General features: G+C 38.7%; 1 protein-coding gene across 4 annotated transcripts in view; it reads left to right on the top strand.

Annotated features, from left to right (window-relative positions):
• The window catches only part of mprip (myosin phosphatase Rho interacting protein), a 50,616-nt gene that overhangs the window by 16,223 nt on the left and 15,096 nt on the right, over positions 1-19,297 (top strand). For all 4 annotated transcript variants that reach the window (XM_054601287.1, XM_054601285.1, XM_054601288.1 and 1 more), the window contains exons 3-12: positions 1-40; positions 8,785-8,936; positions 9,024-9,108; positions 9,214-9,382; positions 9,749-10,187; positions 15,900-16,026; positions 16,908-17,012; positions 18,586-18,642; positions 18,857-18,925; positions 19,029-19,118. The exon at positions 1-40 is cut by the window's left edge and continues 26 nt beyond it. In XM_054601287.1, the coding sequence (XP_054457262.1) occupies positions 1-40; positions 8,785-8,936; positions 9,024-9,108; positions 9,214-9,382; positions 9,749-10,187; positions 15,900-16,026; positions 16,908-17,012; positions 18,586-18,642; positions 18,857-18,925; positions 19,029-19,118 (1,333 nt within the window). The remainder of the gene's footprint in view (positions 41-8,784; positions 8,937-9,023; positions 9,109-9,213; positions 9,383-9,748; positions 10,188-15,899; positions 16,027-16,907; positions 17,013-18,585; positions 18,643-18,856; positions 18,926-19,028; positions 19,119-19,297) is intronic.

Raw genomic sequence — 19,297 nt, 5'->3', positions numbered from 1 at the left:
GTACGAACATGGCTGTCTGCGCTTTGCCTTGGACGAATCGGTAAGTAATGCAGACTTACTGTTCAGACTTACTGTTCTCCTTTCATAGAAGCCACATTGTGAAACTGAACCCAAAGCATGGTGAAATCCAATTAATGTTCAATGTAAAAAGAGGGTATAGTTGACCCTAGTTTTGGGCTGTTGGAGTGGCTGGCTTTTATGCTGTGATATATTGAGTTCAATAACAATACCCCTAAAATGAATGAGAACAGAATTCTATAATTATAAACACAAGTTAAGCTCCCAGCAGTGATGAACGGGCCTCAGTACCGCTACACGTGTCACAAAGCCGGTAGATGCAGCTCTGCATTTCTTTGACCACCAGACATTTCTGTGACCACCAAACACTACTAACATGACTTAAACATTATTCCTTGCGTGGAGTTGTGGCGCTGGAACTAACACATTGCTTATTTTTACAATGTCCTGTGGTCTTACAAGTCTTTACAATAAGACTTGTGTTCCTGTAAGTGTTCCTGTAAGTGAGTAGGACAGTGAGGCATATGCAAGTAGCCCACTATGCCTCTGTGTATAAGCCAGCCAAAGTCACATTTGGGGAATCTCTTTGTTTTTCCAGTGATGACAATGGGAGGAAACTTTGCATTGCCTGTTTCCACTGTGTAATGCGTTTCCAGAGACACCCAGGCTAGTGTGCCGTTGTCTTTTCCTCCCATTGAAACAGTGATTCCCAAACCGTCCGCCTCATTGTCCTTTGGTCTTTTCATGTTCTCCACACGGAAGGAAAAGTGGGGCAGGGAAATGGCTGCTTTGTGCTGTGGACCCCGAGGATAGGAACTCTCCAAAACCTCTGAGCTAATAACAACACATAAATGGTCTTGATCTCATCATGCTCAAAATTATTTACCCAATGGGTCAAGCCACCAGTACAGGGCAGATGGGATTTGTTTGAGACAAGGTTTGTGGTTTCAATTCATTAACTCATTCCTCTCATGTGGCTTTTATGAACTGGAGGGATTTACAGGAACCACATCCACTTCATTTGACACATTATCTGCACTTGAGTGCTGTTCATCAACAGACCTCTCATTACAAGGAGTACAAGCAGAAAATGTTATTTTTGTAACCCTATCAAGACACTTGAGCAGGGTTCTGGCACACAGCCAGGAGAGCTTGAGTTCTGGTCTCCTTCATGTTCATGTTTGTGCCGATTAAAAGTAAAACAACTTTTTTCTCTGAATTTGATTTTGGTCCACAGCGGTCTACTATGTTCAAGATGTAAGCCAGATTTTTTTCCCTTCAAGGCTAGCTCTTATTATAACAATATCTCACCTTTTTAATGTCATTCCATCACTTCCATCATAGCTGTACAAGTGAGAGATGGGATCCATAGATGCATCTTCCCTCAGTTTACACCACCAATATTGACTTCCTTTTCACTTGTATTTGACACACAGAAATAAGAAATGATCAGCAAACAGCAAAGATCTAGGTCATCTCATTGTTTATTGTTCTTTAAGATCTGTATTTTTAAATTTCAATATGTATGATCCAAGACTGTTGATGAACTCGTCTTCACTTATGGTTGTTGTCAGTGCATTGTTTTTTTGGATCAACCAGTAATATAGTTACCATTTTAGTGCCATTCTTATTTAGACTCTGTCTACATTAGTTTTAATGTTACAGTTTAAAAAAAAAAAAAAATCTCCGTCCACACATGCGTTTCAGCATTGTTTTCGAAATTATTTGCGTCCAGACTTGCTCCCCTGAAAACGAATATCACATGACTATTCACGTACACTGGGCGTGCGCACGCCAGTGTAAACAGTACCTTGGTCGCTTGGTTACAGATAATACAATTACACTACTCTTTAATAAATAAATAAAAACAGTTGTGCTTGATACTTAAGAACTTCCTCTAAAATCTTCCTCCATAAACTCAGAAACATTTCGTGGAAATTTTTAGAAGTTTTATTTTTCAAGCTTAGTTACAACACTGCAGGTCTAACTCTATCCCTCCCACACAGACATCAAATTTACTTTACAATGAACAGTTATTAAACAAAGTTTACTAGATTATGGGTCCATACGTTTGGTCAACACATGTCTCTCGCTTGTTTCTTCTCGGTTTCATGATTACACTACTACTAAGAAACTACTATCGCTTTCCTCAAAGCCTCAAAAGTCTCTCCCACGTACGAGAAACTGTAAGCCTGCATCCTTCATCACTGCCCTGCCTCCAACCACCTCACACAGATAGCGTCCTTAACTTTTTCTTGATCAATTCATGTGACCAAGTGAAAACCTTGACAACAGACTTGGAACTCAAGTGGAAATACAATATCAATGCCCCCCCAACAGCCCTATTTTTTTTTCTTAATAGTGTTGAACAAAGACGGTTTATAAAAGATACTGTCCTCTGTACATTTTGCTCTCTTCGCTTCGCAACAAATACCACATAATCCATGATGAATTTACCTGGTAGTCGATCGGTAATCAAGGCTGTTGTTGTTGTTCTCTTCCGGAAAAGTATCACGTGGTGAGGGGGTGACTAATCAGGAAAGGACACGTTGTAACTCCTAAGACCCAATCAAATAGCGAACGCGGGTGCCTACGTCATCGTTTCTGAACTGCTTCATTTTCCGCCAACCACACTATCAGGAAAATGCGGCACTATCAGAAAAACGAAGCAGAAGATACGCGTTTTCAAACAAAAACAGGATAGTTTAGACATGCCCTTAGTCATAATGCTGCTAATGCAAGTGTTTTAGCTTTGTGTTTGGTCAGTCTAGGATCAGGGTGTGTATGCTTGGTTGGCTCCGAACAGTTTTATCCCAAAACAGACATCTGAATCCTCTTGAAGTACAGAGTCCAGGGACCGATGACATTGTCTGCTATTTTACACCCAGCAGACTGCAGGGTGCTATCTGAAGCAGTGGCCACTTAAAGCCGAACTATTTTCACCACATGCAGAGGGAAAGATGCTCTCTCATCCAAAGCAGCATTCCTCCTCCAATGCCCTTATTTGGTGAACTGCAGTGAGCTTGCAGCCCCGGTACCACAGAGAGCAAGAGAAAGGGAGCTGCAAACCCTAAAAACCACAGAGGAAACGTCAGATATGCCTTAGACACAGATTCCACACTCGACCTGCCACAGCAAGCACCCAGCTCTGCTGATGCTGCTAATGCAGATAGTCAGTGAGTTGAACAGTTAGAGAAATTGTTTAGCATGTATATCACCGTTGCATATGCTAATCACATATAGATGAAAACTGCACATGGATAGGAAGTGAGATGGAACGTCCTGGAGAAAGACATTTTTCCGGAAGGGTGGACATACAGTGAGACCACCCTGAAAGCTTTAAGGTTAAAAGATCAATGACAAGAAGAACATGCTGAAAGAAGGGTCGGAAGTTGACCCATTTGCTCCAGAAATGCCTCTGTCCTACATTATATTTAAAAAAATGAAAAGTAGTTATTTCACTAACCTTTTAGTCAACAGTATTCTCTGGTTTGATTTCGCTGTTAAGTATTTCAAACATGGCAGTGTTGGGAGAAGCTGGACTGGCAGTTCCTGCCTGTAAAGAGTTTTGATGGAGGGCACTGAGTCGAGGTACCATATAAAAGATCAGTCTCCAGAGCCTGCTGAGGGGGACTTGCCTTTGGCTTGGCCTGTAAAAACCACCTGGAGGAGTTATAATTTCGGGAGTAGGTATATTCTACCTAATCTTAAAGCTGGCTCTGTTGTTTTTTCATGTAGTTTTGACAGATATTTTGGAAAGTTTACTGTTGGGCATGGGCTGCAATAAAAGTATAAAGATTTTAGCATGTGGTAATGACCTTATAGACATCCCTTTTTTAGTATAAAACATTTTACTTGTCGGTCTCCAGTGGGCTGTATTATTTATGTTTAGTTCAATGTCTTAGTGGGTTTTATGGCAGATTGTGAGAAAGTTATTGACTTGAATAAGATCCCATTGAAAAGGTAAAAAAATGTCAGCCACAAGGCTGGAAGGCAGACACAATCTGAGGATATGAAATTGGCCCAGTTATGTAGAACTCAAATCATGACAATTCATTCAAATTTGAATGGTAGCCTTGGCGGACGCATCTCCTTTGTTTCTGTGCCTGTAGCATTGGGTGGTTTATAAGCACCACGTTTCTTTTATACTCCTAGGACCAGCTGGACTTGGGGATCGTTCTTATGTCGCTTTTTTTGCAACTTCAAATCCATTGTTGTCAGTGTAGACGTGTGGAGGGCATGCTTAAAAGAGAGCGTGACATTGTCATGGTTCCTAAGCATTCTTAAGTGACTTTTTCAGGGTGCAAAGAGATAAAAAAAAATAGTTCAACTTTTGGAATGCTGCAGCACGCAGCGCATGTCATGTGACAACGAACAACCAATTAGAGATGCTAGAAGTCTTTTCTTTCTTCCTTTAATTTAGTCTTCGGTAAATATATGGCGGAGAAGTTAATCATGTGAGTGCAGGGCTATCCAGAGCTTTACGATCTGTTCAACTTGCTTCACCCTTCATGCCCAACGTCGACACAACATCCAGTTGAAAGGTCAGCCAAACTGACGAGCAGTAAAGCCACTGTGTTGTATTCAGCTTCCGGAAATCCTTTGTTTTGTTTTGTCAGTGAGGCTTACTTCTAAATCTCCGCAACTTTATCGTCATTGTCATCTCAGCATGCAGGTTTTGGTTGCTTAGTAACTGCAGGAGCCCGACCCCCCAAGTATCTTGTGGGAGCAGCTTGTCACTAAAATGAGAATAGCTGGTCCACCTTAAAGGTCAATCCACCTTAAGGGAGTCTTGGCCATTGCTGTTGTTATGACATCATTGCACTTCTGTCCATCCTTGCAGAGAAATGCCTCTCTGTCTCTCCCTGAGGCTTCTTCCTATTATTTCTCTGTTAAACATTTTTTTTGGGGGGGGGTTTCCTGTTCTGATGGGGAAGTCTAAGGACAGAGGATGCTGTATGCTGTATAGATTGTAAAGCCCTCTGAGGCAAATTTGTGATTTTGGGCTATACAAATAAATTGAATTGGATTGTTGTCACTAACTTTCGGGTTTACCCCCTTCACTTTGATCAGAAGGTGGCAAGCAAGTCATAGGAATTTGTCTTGTGTTGTAGCATTTATTCACAGACACATAAATTGTACACACACTGCACTGCTACGTTCACAGCTATAACGATACTGCTAACTTGATACTCACCGTCACATACACACAGCAGGGCCAATGGGCTTGAATTACAGAGTATGCCGTTTAGACACACACCTCACAGGCTGTCAGCCGCATGTGTCCAAAAAACGCTTGCAACATCGTGGCTGCCAACCAGAGAAGCTCACAAGTTGTTTTTTGTCTAAGTAAATTCTCAAGTCTTTGAGCAAAAGTCCAAGTCATGTCTTTGGTCATAAGTTCTAAGTCAAGTCTTTGGTCACAAGTCCAAGTCAAGTGTCGAGTCCTTGGTCACAAGTCCAAGTCAAGTGTCAGGTCTCTTATGTTTGTAATGGGTGTCTGTATCACCAGGTTGTCGGAGGAAGTACGAGTCAGAAAGCACAGCTGGTACCAGTGGTACCATCGATAGTCACTGTGAGTGCGACTCCAGTCCCAATCTCTGCTGCCAACTCTATGGACAGGAGAACTGGGACTGAGTTGCCGGTCATGTACATTCTTTGCAGCTGGCAGTATACAGTGGATTTGTCCTGTTTGTCCATCAGGTTATTGTTGCAGCTGGATTGCTTGTTCAGCACTTAAACCACATCTTGCAATAATCTATGCAAGACACTGTTGTTTGTTCAGAATAAAAATAAGCCAATTAACTGTTTGGTCTATTAAATGTCAGACTTTTTTCCAAAGACCAAGGTGCAGCATCATCAACTGTCTTGTTTTTTTCAACGCACAATCTAAAACCCAAATATATTGAGTTAAAGAAGCAAATTGACATTGATTCAGAGCTAATACAGAGCTCGAACTTGTTGGTTTGGCATTTTTTCCTAGAGAAATGATAACAATATTATTCGACAAATTGTCGATACATTTCTGTCAGTAGACTTATTGATGTATCAACTAATTGTTGTAGTCTTAATAATTGTATAGACGTGGAGGAAATGTGACAGAAATGTGCAAAGGAACTTAAGTTCCTGAGTCGAGTTTCTATGGCTCCATACTTTCTGGAACTATTTAAACAATCCAAAAGGCCTATTATTAGTAATAGATTTGTCAAGCGCATAATATACTGTATGTAGTCTCAGCTTTTCACCACACTTAAAGTAATGCATGTATGTTACCATTCTCCTCTCAGTTAATACCACTTACCACACTGCAGGGCTCCACACAGCTACTTATTCTCAAACAAGATGTTGTTCTTCATAGTGGAGGAAATTCTTCTACAGCGTCTTAGTTCTTAAGTGGGACGCAATGTTATTGCCATATTTGGCAACTCCTGGGGGTTTACAGACAGATCTTAATAAAGCTGGATCTGGTTTCTGTTCAGTGGCCTTAAAAGGAGCTGGAAAGGGACTCAGCACCTGTTTACAGCTGTAGCAGCAAAGCTTGATAACAGAGCCGCAGGATTCAGAGAAGAAACAGAGAGGGTTGGAGAGGAAGTTTAGGGGATTTCTTTGCTTTGCTGTTAATGAGACAATAAGTTATCAGGCGTTTATGACCTGTCCTACAAAACTTACATCAGTGTATTGTTGAGTATGTCTATGTTTTTACTATTAAAAATAGATTTCAGTGTCATAAGTGAACACTTCTGTGTCGTAGCTGGTTTGGGAAGCAGACACCTCTACATTAGTGCTGGGCAAATTAACGATATGTATCTACAATATTAAGATATATTATCAAATGATGTAAAAATGTCTATTTATATTTTTCCTACATCGTTTCTATCGCAATGTCGAACAATCAGCTGCTTGTCGGCAATATTTATTTTTATGTTCATATAATGTCTGATCCTTTTATTTGGGAGAGAAGCTGTTTTCCAATGAAGAGGAAAGAACAACATACTGAAACGGTCTCAGACTCAGCCCAACCACAGCAAGAAGAGCTCATAAGAAGACACAGAACAAAAAACATTATGCATATTTTTCCATTACTTGAAAGTAATGGGGGGTTGAGCAAAATATGCCTGAAGTTGTTGCTAAAATGTTAATACCCTTCACAATTAGCAGGTGTTAAGCAAGACATATAGCATTCATTCACTGACTAATAGCTTAAATTGAATGTACACACTGCACTGCTACGAACTTCATACTGCCACCCCTCCTTATTGTACAGTGGATTAGGACAAAACAGTGGGCCGAACGGAGAGGGTGGTGGTGGCAGACTGGCAGTTGAATAAAAGGAACTATGAGCTATAAGCATTTGTAGTTCGAAGAAGACTTAACCCAAAACACACAATTGCCATCTTTCCAGGGACCGACCTCTGCTGATGCGTGCTGTGCACTACAATACATCACATCAAGCATAGAAATTGCAGCACCTGTTTTTATGATGATATTGAAGATCATACTGTCAGTATTTCTAAATACTCTGGTATACTGTAATAGCAGCCAAGCCTGCACTAAAGTTCTTAATAAAGTAGGAAAACACCATAGACTGAATATAAGAAGTGGACATAGTCATCTTGACGTCACCCATTGGTTTGTGGATTGCCGTTATGAAGACCTGAGTTCGGCACATCAGCCGGCGACATCTTTTACTTTTTGCAACCAGCAAACAGAAGTGACCACATTTGGACTGAGGAGGAGTTACGTTGAAACTCTGTATACTGCTCTTTAAGTGGTAGAGACCTGTCAATCACTGTGTAGCCCCGTCCTAAAGCATACGCTGCTTTAAGGTCTATTTGACTCTAAATGGACCATAATTTACTAAACGAACATCATGCTGTATTGAAGAAGACTTGAAACCAGAGATAAGGACCATAAATTTAAGTTCATAATGTTTACTGAGGGAATAAATCAAGTAAGAAGTCATTTTCTCATAGACTTCCACACAACCATAACACTGGTCAGTAGAGAGAATGCAAATTAAAAGCACTTCCACAATGGCATCACTTTTCAGAACCAGAGGTTGCCGCCTTGAAAATACTCAAAATATTAAAATGGGCTTTACCGTGTAGTATGAACTATTTGGTTATTGAATAACCAGAAAACATGCAATATTGTAATATTTATCGTTCTGGAGATGTGAAATTACCTTTATTGTGATAGATCACGACCATATCACTCACCAAGCTGCTTTAGTCTGACATCCATACACTGCCATCTCCCATTTTGAGTCAGTGGGAGCTACCGCTCAAAGGATTTGCCTAGTTACTATGGTGATTTGATGATGGCAACGGAGTGCCCACGAATAACAAGCCTGAGGTGCTGGGAATTCTCTCTCAAAAAGAACGGCAGATTAGGAATGAGAGATTTAGTTTTAAAAAATGCTGAAACACTGCAGCCCTCAGATCTTCTTTGTTTGAGTTTGAACTATTTGAAATGTGATTGCAATGATATCAGTGTTTAGTTGGGCAGTCACCCATATTGAAACAAACATGGGAATGGACATAGATGGAAACAAACCAGTGGCTCAAGCACCCCCTTCAAATTGATCTTTCCTTTTTTATGTTCCACTGAGATTATTGTGCTCTGTCCAATAATCTGTACTTTTAGTGATGTAAAACTTTGTTGAGTTATGTGTAAACTAAATTAATATTATTTCCATGCTTCATTCAGCTGTCTGCTAATATAAGCTTATACACTGGCTAATATGTCATATTGTGTCTCCTCTAGCCAAGCACGCTGCCTCAGGGCACAGTGAACATGAACATCTGCACAGACGTCATCGACGCAGAGCCCAAGACTGGTCAGAAGAACTCCCTGTGTATCATCACCCCGGACCAGGAGTACTTCATCAGAGGAGAGAATAAAGAGATCATCAATGGGTTAGTTGTCAGGATGTGTCTGCTGATGGGTCAGGGAGGATAGAATGTGCACACAAACATGTACAAAACACTCTCCTCTGTGTCCAGGTGGAGTGAACAGCTGGTGGTATACCCCCGAACTAACAAACAGAACCAGAAGAAGAAACGCAAGGTAGAGCCTACGACCTCCCAGGTAAGATTTCTTACACAGTACACAACAGGTACCTGCCAAAGCTTGATTTTATAATCCACTTGTCTTGTTTCATTGTTTTGGACTGTTTCATGTGTTCATGTCCAGGAACCAGGTCCAGCCAAGGTAGCAGTGACCGGCACTGGTATCCCAGAGGCAGAGAAGGTTCCAGACTCAAGCTCCATTATCTGGCAGGAGGAGCTGAACCAGAGAGAGGCTGAGGGGGCTGCAGTCTGGGCCCCTGACCTGCCTCCTGGATCACCGATGCCCCCCACAGGTAAGGAAGAATTCCAACTTTTGTATAGAAGACCTCTGTGTAGTGTAACGTTGCCCCCAGGTGTGAGCCTAACTCCTCCCACTGCATTATTTTTGAAATAAAAGAAGTGCTGAGATGGAACCACAGTCAAATCATTTAATTTGTAGCTTGAAAAACATGTTTAAGAGTGCAGTTAATGCGGTTTAATAAAGCAGTTTAAAATCCATTAACATGAAATAAAAAAAGTGAAACAAATGTTGTGAATGTTCCTGATGTATAAGGGGTAAAAAAATGAATTACAGTAAAGATAATAACAAACATAAAGTAAAGTCATGATTGTTGCTTTATTAGTGTTAACAGGTTTCATCTTCTGTTTCTCTCTTGAAGTTGACTTTAAACCACAGGGCTCTGATGCCGGCTCACTGAATGGCGACGATGTGGACCGGGGCGGCCTGGCGCTGCACGGATCTGCACCTCAGCCCCCCAATGACCTGCTTTCCCCAACAGGCTCATGCTCAAGTCTGGGTGGTGTCCCGCGCTGCCTCTCCCCAGCCCCCAGCGACCCCTTCCCCTCCGGAAGCTCACTGCTCTCTAACGGCTCACACATCAGCGGCTCGGTCAGCTCTCTAGACTCGGACGCCAGCGGCAGCACTGTGACCAGCACCGACAGCCACCCGGCCAACCATAGGGGCGGCCACTCCTACAGCCACCATGACACTACGCGATCCCGAAGGCTGGAGGCAGAGGCCAGAAAGGCCGAGAAGAGGAGCAGGTTCAGGAGCCCTGAAAGGCAGGAGAGGGAGGCCTTCCTCAGCCCTGAGAGGAGGTCAGTGTCAGTTTCTTCTATAACAGCGTTCATCCATATCAGTGTTCATCTATGACCGTGTGCATCCATAGGTTTGCAATTTATGGAGAGAGACATGGTGCAATGGGCAAACATCCTTTTTTTAAAGGCAGATCCTTGTATTTCAGACTGTCGACTGGTTGTCGTATGGCATGTCAGTATGGGAGAACCTGTGTCAATTAAACCCTAATCCAACTCAGTTATGTGTTTATGGACAGTATGTGGCCACTCCTCTCCTCATTATCCTTTCATGCCTGGTGTGGATGGAGGGAATGAATGGAGAAGGAAGCCAGCAGTGTGAGGAAAAAGAGGACACCCACCGCACCCACTTGGCTTGTTTAAAATGTTGCTGTCTCTTGTGTGTTTCTGACCTGTGACCTCTTCAAAAACAGAAGCAGTGACTGAGAGGCAGATTACTGAAAGGAAAGTACAGAGGCTGTGTGTTTATACAGTCTAGGCTTACAGTTAGTGAGACTGCTGATAAAAAAGAATATAAAGCTGACAGGGAGCGGGCGTTATTAAGTAACAGATCTTCTCAAAATGTATGGAATATACTATGAAGTGGGGTCATTTAAGAAGAACTTTGAGCAAAATCTAAAAAATATTTACATTATTTTCACACATGAATAGATAAACACACACATGAAAATGCTGCTTCTTACAGTACAAAATGCACTCAGCTCCACATCCCCATCCTGTTACTGATATGTCTGATATTTCTAATGTTTAATTTCAAATTACCCAAATTTAGCTCTGCTTTCCACTCGCCGACAGTTTTTGCAGCCCTCCATTCTCCTCCACAACTGTTCAAAGCAGCGAGGCAATGTATTCCAGATACCTAGCAGGATAAATATCTGAACCTGACGGAGGTTCAGTCAGGCAGCTACAGCCGATGAGAGTGAAGATATGTGTTGAGGGGTGCCTGTAACAATAAAATGATGTTACTATGCAATAGAATCCTGTATCCTTCCAGGAGCCATGCTACATGTTACTGGCCTCGGCCATTTCCCCAGGGTCATCGATTTGACTTTGATTAATGGTTTAGCCCTGTTGATAAACCCAAATTAGCAACAGATAAAACTCAACAGTATACGCGTACTGGTGGGATGCTCTGAAAAGTTACTGGCCAGAGAAACATCACTGGGGAACGTTTGGGAAAGACAAAGTTTGCATTGCACAGAAACAGTTGGATCTGATCTTCTCATAGCAGGGTGTGACGAGATTCTGTCATACTGACTGTCATTTGAGCCTGTCTGGGACCTAGCTTTAGAAAAAATACAGGGGGTTTGGTCTCAGGCTGTCCTTGTCCTCCTCCCCTCTCTCTATAATTTCCTTTTAAAGACTTCAGCTAAAGACTCCCCTAATAAGGGCAACCTATATGTGCACAGATTGTAAAGCCCTCTGAGGCAAATTTGTAATTTGTGATTCTGGGCTATACAAAATAAACTGAATTGAATTGAATTGAACTTTATGCAAAAGACGGAAATATAATATTTCCCACTGTCTCTCAGCCTCTTCCTCTCTTTAATGCAGATTCCTCTGTCAGTTAACAAAAGGCCTGTGTGGGAATGTGTCAGAGTTGACAGTGTACTATGTCTCAGTTTGAGGAAGGTTACAGGTTATTGATTTATTTGTGTGCGTGCGTGCGCGCGTACATAAGTAACAGTATACGCGTATGGGATATATATATATATATGTATATGTATGTATATGTATGTATATATATGTATATGTATGTATATGTATGTATATATATGTGTGTATATATATATATATATGTATGTATATATATGTGTATATGTATATATACATGTGATATTTCAGTTTTTCTTTTTTAATAAATTTGCAAAACTTTCTACATTTCTGTTTTTTTCTGTCAAGATGGGTTGCTGAGTGTACATTAATGCGAAAAAAAATGAACTTTTTCGATTTTAGCAAATGGCTGCAATGAAACAAAGAGTGAAAAATTTAAAGGGGTCTGAATACTTTCCGTACCCACTGTATATATATATATGTATGTATATATATATATGTATGTATATATGTATATATATATATGTATATATGTATATATATATATATATATGTATATATATATATATATGTATGTATATATGTATATATATATATATATATGTATGTATATATGTATGTATATATGTATATATATATGTATGTATATATATGTATGTATGTATGTATATATAGATGTATGTATGTATGTATATATATATAGATGTGTATATATAGATGTGTATTACGTGCATATTATTATTATATATATATATGTATATTGTATATATGTATGTATATATATATTATATATATATATATATGTATATATATATATATATATATATATATATATATATATATATATTATATATATATACGTATTATATTATATATATGTACGTATATATATATGTATATATATATGTGTATGTGTATATATATATATATATATGTATATATATATTATATTATATATATATATATATGTATATGTATTATATATATTATATATACGTATATATTATTATATATATGTATATTATGTATATATATATATATTATATATATTATTATATATATGTATATATATATATGTATTATATATATATATATGTATATTATATATATATGTATTATTATTTATATATATATGTATATATTATTATTATATGTATATGTATATATATATATGTATATATGTATACGTATATATGTATATTATATATATTACGTATATATTATTATTATTATATATATATTATATGTATATATATATGTATTATATTATTATATTATATATTATATTATATATATTATATATATATATTATTATATATATATGTATATATAGTATTATTATATATTATGTATATATATATATATATATATATATATATATATGTATATATATATATATATATATATATATATATATATATGTATATATATATATATATATATATATATATATATATATATATATATATATATATATATATATATATATATATATATATATGTATATATATATATATATATATATATATATATATATATATATATATATATATATATATATGTATATATATATATATATATATATATATATATATATATATATATATATATATATATATATATATATATATATATATATATATATATATATATATATATATATATATATGTATATATATATATATATATATATATATATATGTATATATATATATATATATATATATATATATATATATATATATATATATATATATATATATATATATATATATATATATATATATATATATATATATATATATATATATATATATATGTATATATATATATATATATATATATATATATATATTATATATGTACACCGGGTACCACTCCTGTCAGCTAAGAACAGGAAACTGAGGCTACAATTTGCACAGGCTCACCATAATTGGACAATAAAAGATTGGAAAAACATTGCCTGGTCTGATGAGTCTCGATTTCAGCTGCGACATTCAGATGGTAGGGTCAGAATATGGCGTAAACAACATGAAAGCATGGATCCATCCTGCTTGTAGTTCAAGCTGGTGGTGGAAGTGTAATGGTGTGGGGGATATTTTTTTGGCACACTTTGGGCCCCTTAGTACCAATTGAGCATCGTTTAAATGCCACGGCCTACCAGAGTATTGTTGCTGACCATGTCCATCCCTTTATGACCACAGTGTACCCATCTTCTGATGGCTACTTCCAGCAGGATAATGCACCATGTCACAAAGCTCACATCATCTCAAACTGGTTTCTTGAACATGACAATGAGTTCACTGTACTCCAATGGCCTCCACAGTCACCAGATCTCAATCCAATAGAGCACCTTTGGGATGTGTTGGAACGGGAGATTCACATCATGGATGTGCAGCCGACAAATCTGCAGCAACTGTGTGATGCTATCATGTCGATATGGACCAAAATCTCTGAGGAATGTTTCCAACACCTTGTTGAATCTATGCTACGAAGAATTAAGGCAGTTCTGAAGGCAAAAGGGGGTCCAACCCGGTACTAGCGAGGTGTACCTAATAAAGTGGCCGGTGAGTGTATATACACAGCTCTGGAAAAAATGAGGAGACCACTCCAAACTTTTCTTAAATCAGCATCTCTACGTGTATGGCAGCCATTCCATTCCAGTGTCAGTGAAGTGCACGGCGAGGATGGTTAGAAACAGGCTTCTAGGGGCAGGGCTGAAGTCGTGCAAAGCTAGAAAAAAGCCCTTCATCAACGAGAAGCAATGAAGAGCCAGGCTGAGGTTTGCAAACGACCATAAGGATTGGACCATAGAGGACTGGAGTAAGGTCATCTTCTCTGAGTCCAACTTTCATCTTTGCCCAACACCTGGTCGTCTAATGGTTAGACGGAGACCTGGAGAGGCCTACAAGCCACAGTGTCTCGCACCTACTGTGAAATTTGGTGGAGGATCGGTGATGATCTGGGGGTGCTTCAGCAAGGCTGGAATCGGGCAGATTTGTCTTTGTGAAGGACGCATGAATCAAGCCAAGTACAAAGTTGTCCTGGAAGAAAACTTGCTTCCTTCTGCTCTGACAATGTTCCCCAACTCTGAGGAGTGGTTTTTCCAGCAGGACAATGCTCCATGCCACACAGCCAGGTCAGTGAAGGTGTGGATGAAGGACCACCAGATCAGGACCCTGTCATGGCCAGCCCAATCTCCAGACCTGAATCCCATTGAAAACCTCTGAAATGTGATCAAGAGGAAGATGGATGGTCACAAGCCATCAAACAAAGCCGAGCTGCTTGAATTTTTGCGCCAGGAGTGGCAGAGTCACCCAACAGCAATTTTGAAAGACTGGTGGAGAGCATGCCAAGATGCATGAAAGCTGTGATTGTAAATCAAGGTTATTCCACCAAATATTGATTTCTGAACTCTTCCTAAGTTAAAACATTAGTATTGTGTTGTTTAAAAATGAATATGAACTTGTTTTCTTTGCATTATTCGAGATCTGAAAACATCTTTTTTGTTATTTTGACCAGTTGTCATTTTATGCAAATAATTGCTCTAAATGACAATATTCTTATTTGAAATTTGGGAGAAATGTTGTCAGTAGTTTATAGATTAAAACTACATTTTTCAACACATACCAATAAATAGTAAAACCAGAGAAACTGATCATTTTGAAGTGGTCTCTTCATTTTTTCCAGAGCTATGTATGTATGTATATAATATATCCCTCACATGGGAACATTTCGTCTCAAAGGATTCCATATCAGTCAGATTTGGCTAATCTAAACACTTCTTCAGATTTGGTGGGAACAAAAAAATCAAAAATGTAAAAGGACTTTTCGTATTTAGTTCAGATCTTAAGTTAAGTCCCTGGAACAATTTGGTTAAAAAGGGTTTAAGATATTTTCTAAAAGCATGCCTTAGTATATTTCAATGCCATTAACCATGGGACATTATGGTGCTTGGAAAAGACTGATTATATAGGAAATACCAAATGGATTGTAATTTGTCTAACTCAGGTGTGTGTGTGTGTGTGTGTGTGTGTGTGTGTGTGTGTGTGTGTGTGTGTGTGTGTGTGTGTGTGTGTGTGTGTGTGTGTGTGTGTGTGTGTGTGTGTGTGTGTGTGTGTGTGTGTGTGTGTGTGTGTGTGTGTGTGTGTGGATTTGCAGTCGCTCTGGTGTTATTGAGAAGTTGGAGGCCTTGGAGCTGGAGAATCCAGAGATAATGGAGGTGGAAGAGTCGAGAAGGACTGGAGCCAGACAGGGCCGAAGTGAGCACAGATGCTTCCACAGAGAGGTAACCCGTGTGTGTGTGTGTTATATGTATGTGTGAGTGTTTGTGTGTTGAGGTCACTATTCCAGACATTTAATACCACATTTAGTCGTTGATACTAAGGCTACATCCACACTAATACATTTCTGTCACATGACTATTCACATACACTCGGCATACGGCTGCCGGTGTAAACAGGTAGTAGATGTGTTGCTTAGTTACAATGCTGCAGGTCTTGCTCTTACAAATCAAAGTTTACCAGATTATGGATCAATAAATGTGGTCAACACACGTCTCTCAATCTTTTCCTCGGTTTCATTGTTGTCTGTTCTTACACTTGTAGCGTTAGCTTAAGTCCCTGTCGTACTTTAGAGCATTTATGCTTGTGTTCCTTTACAATTTCTGTGTGGACTTTACAGTAGTTGTGCAGAACAAAATAAGCATTAATTAAAAAAAGAAAAGTCCTCCGTTTTGTGTCCATTGCCCTCCTCAAAGCCGCAAACTTGTCTTCAAACGTCTTCAAACGACGTGGAGACTGCTTTTGTACCTCGTACACATAAGCTATCAGTCATTCTTGCTGTTGCTTTCAAACAATACACATAAAATATATACTCATTTAAAGTTGGTAAGTTAAGCCTAATGCTATCAGTGTGTTTTTGTTTTAATTCTCTTTTGCTCAGTGTGGTGCAGGTTGTCATGACATTTTTCCACAGCACATTAATGCTCACCCAAAAAGACCAAAACAGATGACGTACTAAATATTATCTGTAATTTCTGTAATTCATATGTTGACTCTCAGATAGTCAAAAAGTGAATTATTTTTGTATTGTATTTTGTATATTTTTTAATTAATTAACCATAGACAGATAAAACAATGTAGACAAATTTGAACATGTGTTGTTTAGGAGAAGAGGCATGACGTGGGTCAAGGTCTGGATTTTCCCTCCACCCTGCCGCCCCTGAGGAGAGCCAAGTCCCTGGACAGAAGGACCACTGATTCGGTCATGACGGTGAGTGTACTCTTCTCTTGCTTTTGTAAAAGGTCCAGGGTCTATCTCTACATCATCTTCTGTGACAGCCAAAGGTTATGATGCATATAGTGATGGTAATAATAAATCAAATGCCATATAGTAAGATAATAAATTGAGCCAGAAATTGTTTCAAACTTTTTCTCAAAAACATGAAACTGAACTAGTTGTGGGAAATTACTGTCCTCTGAAAGTCTGTATTATGTTGCAGCAGGGGCATTAAGTGTCTCCTGCAATGATTAAGACTATGAACACAGACAGCTGTTGCAGATCAAAGAAGAGAAGGAATTAGCGATGAAGTTGTCCCCTGTCCCTGATTTCAAAAAAATAAATCAAGAATTAGGCTGCATCCCCTGGACACTCGTAGCGAGTTTGCTTTCAAAATTGGTTATTAAAATTGACGATGCAGATTAATTTTCTTTCAAAACTCGATCAACTGATTGTTTCCGTTGTCCACCTGAGTTTTATACTACACATCTGTCCCACAATGCTGCTAGAAAGCCTGCAGATGAGCTGCAAACAAACTAGTGCTCTTGTAGAGGAGATTGTTAGATTTGGAAAGATGATACAGCTGATGATAAATTCTCTCTGAAGGTCACTGTTTCACTGTGTCTCTGGCATGGCAGACAAAGCCTCTCCTGTTCTGCTAAACTGTAGGCTCCAGGGTCAGCATCAGTGCCAGGTCTTGAGCTGTGTGTAGAGATGTCGTTGGGTTGTTACTGTTGCTGAGAAACTACTTTCCGTTATGTAACAGCGTTGGGAGAATAAAAAATTGAGAAAGGTCTTTGGTCTTTGTGGTTGTCCCCCAACAGCATGACCGCTCAGAAACCGCTTTAACCCTTGTTTTACTGGGGAAATGGCTAAACACACATCTATGTACTGCAGCATTTTGAGTTTTCCTAACTTTTCTTTGGCCATGGTGTGGTGGTTCAAGGATGTTGATGTTGTAGGCAAACCTCCATGCTGCGGGGGGCAGTGCACCCCTCTCCTCTCCTCTTCAGGTTATACTCCTCATCCTGCTCCCTCTGTGTGCAGATTTTGCCCGCTGCATGTACTCATTGCACCTATTCTGTATCATGTGGTTTAGATGTGTGTGACAGTGTGTATTGCAATTTACCACTGCTTCCTGAGGTCACCCTTCACACGTGTATGTGTTTCTTCCACTGTGTGGAATCACAGCACTGGGCTCAGCATCCTCATCTAGTAACGCTGACAAGTCTCCCCTGACCAGTGGACAACATTTAGACAATGCCTTTGATCCATTGGTAGGGTCCTCTTTTACCTCAGCTGACTGAGTGAGCATGTGATTTAGTACTTGAATTTGACATATTGCCAGTGTCATTTAGAAATTGTTTCAGGCTTCTTTTTGGATGAATTTGTAGTCAGCTTTATTTTACGCAATTTGAAGGTAAGTGGTGGTAATCTACCGCAAACTTTCCAAAGAATAATGACATGGCAAAATGACATTTTGCATGTTGAAAAGTTTGACCCTACACCATCATTTTTTTCTTGTGCCATGTAAGACAGATGTTTCAACAGCTTTTCCTTTTTCTAGCCGGATTTACTGAACTTCAAGAAAGGTTGGATGGTGAAGCTGGATGAGCAAAGCCAGGTAGGTTATAAACTGTTAACCTCTCTTTGTCTGTAAAAAAAATAAATAGTATGATAAATAATCTTTATGCCAAATACAACAAAATAAATGATTTATTTCATATTTCTTTCTGTTTTTGTTTATGTAGAATCTATTTAAGAGTGAAACCTTAATGTCTTAACATTCTGTGGATGTGAGAACCCTTTCTTTGCCTTTTTCCTTGTCCACGTTGCAGTGGAAGAAATACTGGTTTGTTTTGACGGATCACAGCCTGAGATACTACAAGGATTCCATTGCAGAGGAGGTGAGCCTAATATTTGATGTGAATACTTATTGTATAATTTCTGTTCAACAGTTCTTTGTTTTATTTCATGTTTGCCCCATATCTCATATTTGTGTTACCTTAGGCCTCTGACCTGGATGGGGAGATTGGCTTGTCTACTTGCTATAGTGTAACTGAATACCAGGCTCAACGTAACTATGGTTTCCAAATACATGTAAGAAACTTTTTCTTCTCATAAAGGGCAATGTTTTTTAGGCATTTATAATATCATAGGAAAAGTGTTTTGTCTTCCTCCCACATTAAAGGCGAAGTCTGCTATAGAAAAATGTCTAAACAGTCCTGTGATACTTAGACTGTGAAGTTTTCATAGCTACCTAAACCGTAGTTTAGTTA

The sequence above is a fragment of the Anoplopoma fimbria genome, chromosome 7 (genome assembly GCF_027596085.1).
Source record: "Anoplopoma fimbria isolate UVic2021 breed Golden Eagle Sablefish chromosome 7, Afim_UVic_2022, whole genome shotgun sequence".
Taxonomy (NCBI): domain Eukaryota; kingdom Metazoa; phylum Chordata; class Actinopteri; order Perciformes; family Anoplopomatidae; genus Anoplopoma; species Anoplopoma fimbria.
Note: the sequence above shows the minus strand (reverse complement) of the source record. Positions and strands in the feature narration are given on the sequence as shown.